The sequence below is a fragment of the Carlito syrichta genome, unplaced genomic scaffold (genome assembly GCF_000164805.1).
Source record: "Carlito syrichta isolate Samal-C Ts95f unplaced genomic scaffold, Tarsius_syrichta-2.0.1 Scaffold312197, whole genome shotgun sequence".
Classification (NCBI taxonomy): domain Eukaryota; kingdom Metazoa; phylum Chordata; class Mammalia; order Primates; family Tarsiidae; genus Carlito; species Carlito syrichta.
Genome location: NW_007256293.1, coordinates 9835 through 12714, shown reverse-complemented (window position 1 = coordinate 12714; position 2880 = coordinate 9835). Strand labels below are relative to the sequence as shown.

Here is a 2880-nt window from a genome sequence, read left to right as displayed (position 1 = left end):
TGCAGTAGCCGCCCCCGGCCACGGCAGCCTCGACCTGCTGGGCCCCGGCGATCCTTCCGCCTCAGCCTTCCGAGTAACTGGAACTACAGGCGCGCGCTACCATGCCCGGCTAATTTTTTACTTATTGTAGAGTTGCCCAGGTGGGTCTCGAACCCGCGGGCTCAGGCAATTCGCTCACCTCGGCCTCCCAAAGCACTGGTATTACAGGCTGAGCCACCGAGCCCGGCCATGGCTGACCTTTCATTGAGTGTTAAGGATTTCTAGAATTTGTTTTCACAGTATCTCATAATAAAATAATCAAGATTTATTTCACTCTTGCCGCTGGGTGTAACTATGTTCAAACTGGAACGGTTCTTATTTATTCTATCATCTCTGGGACGATTTCTAGCTTTAAAATTTCAGCATTAGGTTTTTGTGCTTACTTCCATCATGTATAATCTACTAAATTACTCAGTATTACCTTATTTAAAACCCTATCACACATCCAAGGTTTATATTCCAAATTCAACAATCTGTTTTCTCAGTTGAATATCTCAAAATGTTTACAATTAGCGTTGCGTTGAACAGAGCTAATAAATATTGTCCTTTTAAAGATCCCTGAAAGCCGGGCGCGGTGGCCCACGCTTGTGATCCCAGCACTTTGAGAGGCTGAGGTGAGAGGACTGCCTGAGACTCGGGTTCGAGATCAGCTTGGGCAATATGGCGACATACAACAATATATCAAAAAAATGAGCCAGGCGTGGTGGGCGCCTCTAATTCCAGCTACCTGGGAGACTGAAGCGGAAGGATCACCTGAACCCAGCAGGTCGAGGCTGCTGTGGCCATGAGCATGCCACTGCACTCCAACCTGGGCAACAGAGTAAGACTCCCGACTCAAAAAAATAAACAAAATAAAGATCCCCGAAAGTGTGATGACTTCTATTTGCCCAAGTCCTCATAACCAATAGAAAAGGCTTTAATCACCTCAAAGATACAATGAGTTTTAAAAACCACACAGAATAAGGTTGGGTGCGGTGGCTCACAGCTGCAATCCTGGTACTTTGGAAGGCTGAAGCAAGAGGACTGCCCAAGCCCAAGGGTTTGAGACCAGCCTCGGCAACTTGGTGAGACCTCCTCTCTACAATGAATAAAAAAACTAGCCAGGCACGGTGGTGCACACCTGTAATCCCAGCTACTTGGAAGCAACAAGGGTAGAAGGATGAACCGAGCCCAGCAGGTTGAGGTTGTGGCAGCCATGATGTGCTCCAGGCTGTACTCCAGGCTGGGCAACAAAGTGAGACTCCAACTCAAAAAGCAAAGGCAAAAATAAACAAGAATCACACAGAATAAAGAGGCTATGTTTATACTAAATTAAAACTTTATTGAATAAAGAACATCTCCAGAACACAAGATCTGATGGACTAGGTCTACATTACATGCAAGGAAACCGAACCCGACAGTAGTTGAACATGGAATGTCAAACAAATTAGTATTTTTCATTGTACAAAACTGTGTCTAGAGCTGACGTGCAAGAAGAAAACTCAGCATTTTCACCCATCGTCTGCGATGAGTTTTCAAAAGGCATTTGGAGAAACTGGCAGACGTCTTCAGCACACAGTTCAAATAAATTAGTTACATGTGTACTACTGAAACCTCTTTCTACCTCTCTTGCATTCCAAATAAAATCTTAGTGCAAACATCAAAGTTGCAGGTCACTCTAAAAGACTCCCAAACTCATCATCGAACACAAGTTCGGAATCACTGCGTGTTAAGCAGGACAAGCCCAAGAATACCAGTTACTGTAAAATTCATCCAGGTACACTTAATAGCCCACTCTAAGCATTTCTTCTAAGTCTCTCACATTAATGACTAAAGCCTGTTTACAGTACTAAAATTCTATCATTCAAGCATCCATGATTACATTTCAGGAAAAGGAAATCATTCATTTCAGTAATAGCATTACTGCTACATTCTAAAAAAAAAAAAGAGAGAGAGAGAGAGAAGAAAAAGAATCACGGTTAACAAAACCAGTATCCGTAATAGGACACATGGAGCAAAACAATTTCTGGAAGAAAAAAAACAAAACAAAAACGTGTGCCTTGGTTGCACAGCAGGAGTTATATAATGTAAACACCACATTGGCCCACACCAGAAATCCACGAGAGAGGTTCAAATTTGAACACCGTGTGTGCATTATTTTCAAATCTGTGTCTGTGAGTTTTTACTGCATCTGCTTGTACCAATACATGACAAATACAACACACTCTTCCCCACACCCACCCACACACACACACCCACACACCCACACACACACACGTGATTGTTAAATATCGAGCATGGCTTGCTTCCCTGACCGACTCAAAAAAAGGAAAGAAGCGAAGGGACATCCCGACTGCTTTCCAGATGCCCACAGAAACCAGGACACGAACGCGAGCGGTCGTTCAGGAGCGGTGAGAAGGCGATGGGGCCGAAACGTGCCCAGCGGGTGGAAGGAGCCAGCGCGTGCAGCGCGGACACTCGCAAACGCACGGAGAGCCCTTCTCTGTGGGCCCGGCCTGCACTCTGATGCCAAGAGCAAAACCTTCGGTGGCTCGAGTCGCCTCCGCCGGGAGGGCCCAGCCTGGAAAGCCTCGCTGCCGGGCGCCGACGTCACAGGGGAATGTTTCAGCAGGGGCAGCGGGGCGCGCCCGTGTGCCCCTCGCCGCAGAGCCGCCCGGGCAGTCCCGGCCGCCGGCCAGGGTCACGGCAGTTTCCGGGCAGGGCAGAGCCGTTCAGCCACACCGCCCACCCACTCTCCCACACACACAGGCCCCTCTCGGGGCGCCGGGGAACGCCCCGCGGCGGCAGTCCTCGGAAGGCGCGGCGCCCGCGGCAGGCACCTCTCCCGCCCCTCCACCCCCG

The 2880-nt window shown here is 48.5% G+C and overlaps 1 protein-coding gene across 1 annotated transcript in view; it reads right to left on the bottom strand.

Moving 5' to 3' along the window:
• Positions 1 to 2337: 2337 nt before the first annotated feature.
• LOC103272272 (gap junction alpha-1 protein) overlaps positions 2338 to 2880 on the bottom strand; it is a 1783-nt gene continuing 1240 nt past the window's right edge. Inside the window, exon 2 of the mRNA XM_021718459.1 lies at positions 2338 to 2541. Coding sequence (XP_021574134.1) covers positions 2338 to 2541 — 204 coding nt within the window. The remainder of the gene's footprint in view (positions 2542 to 2880) is intronic.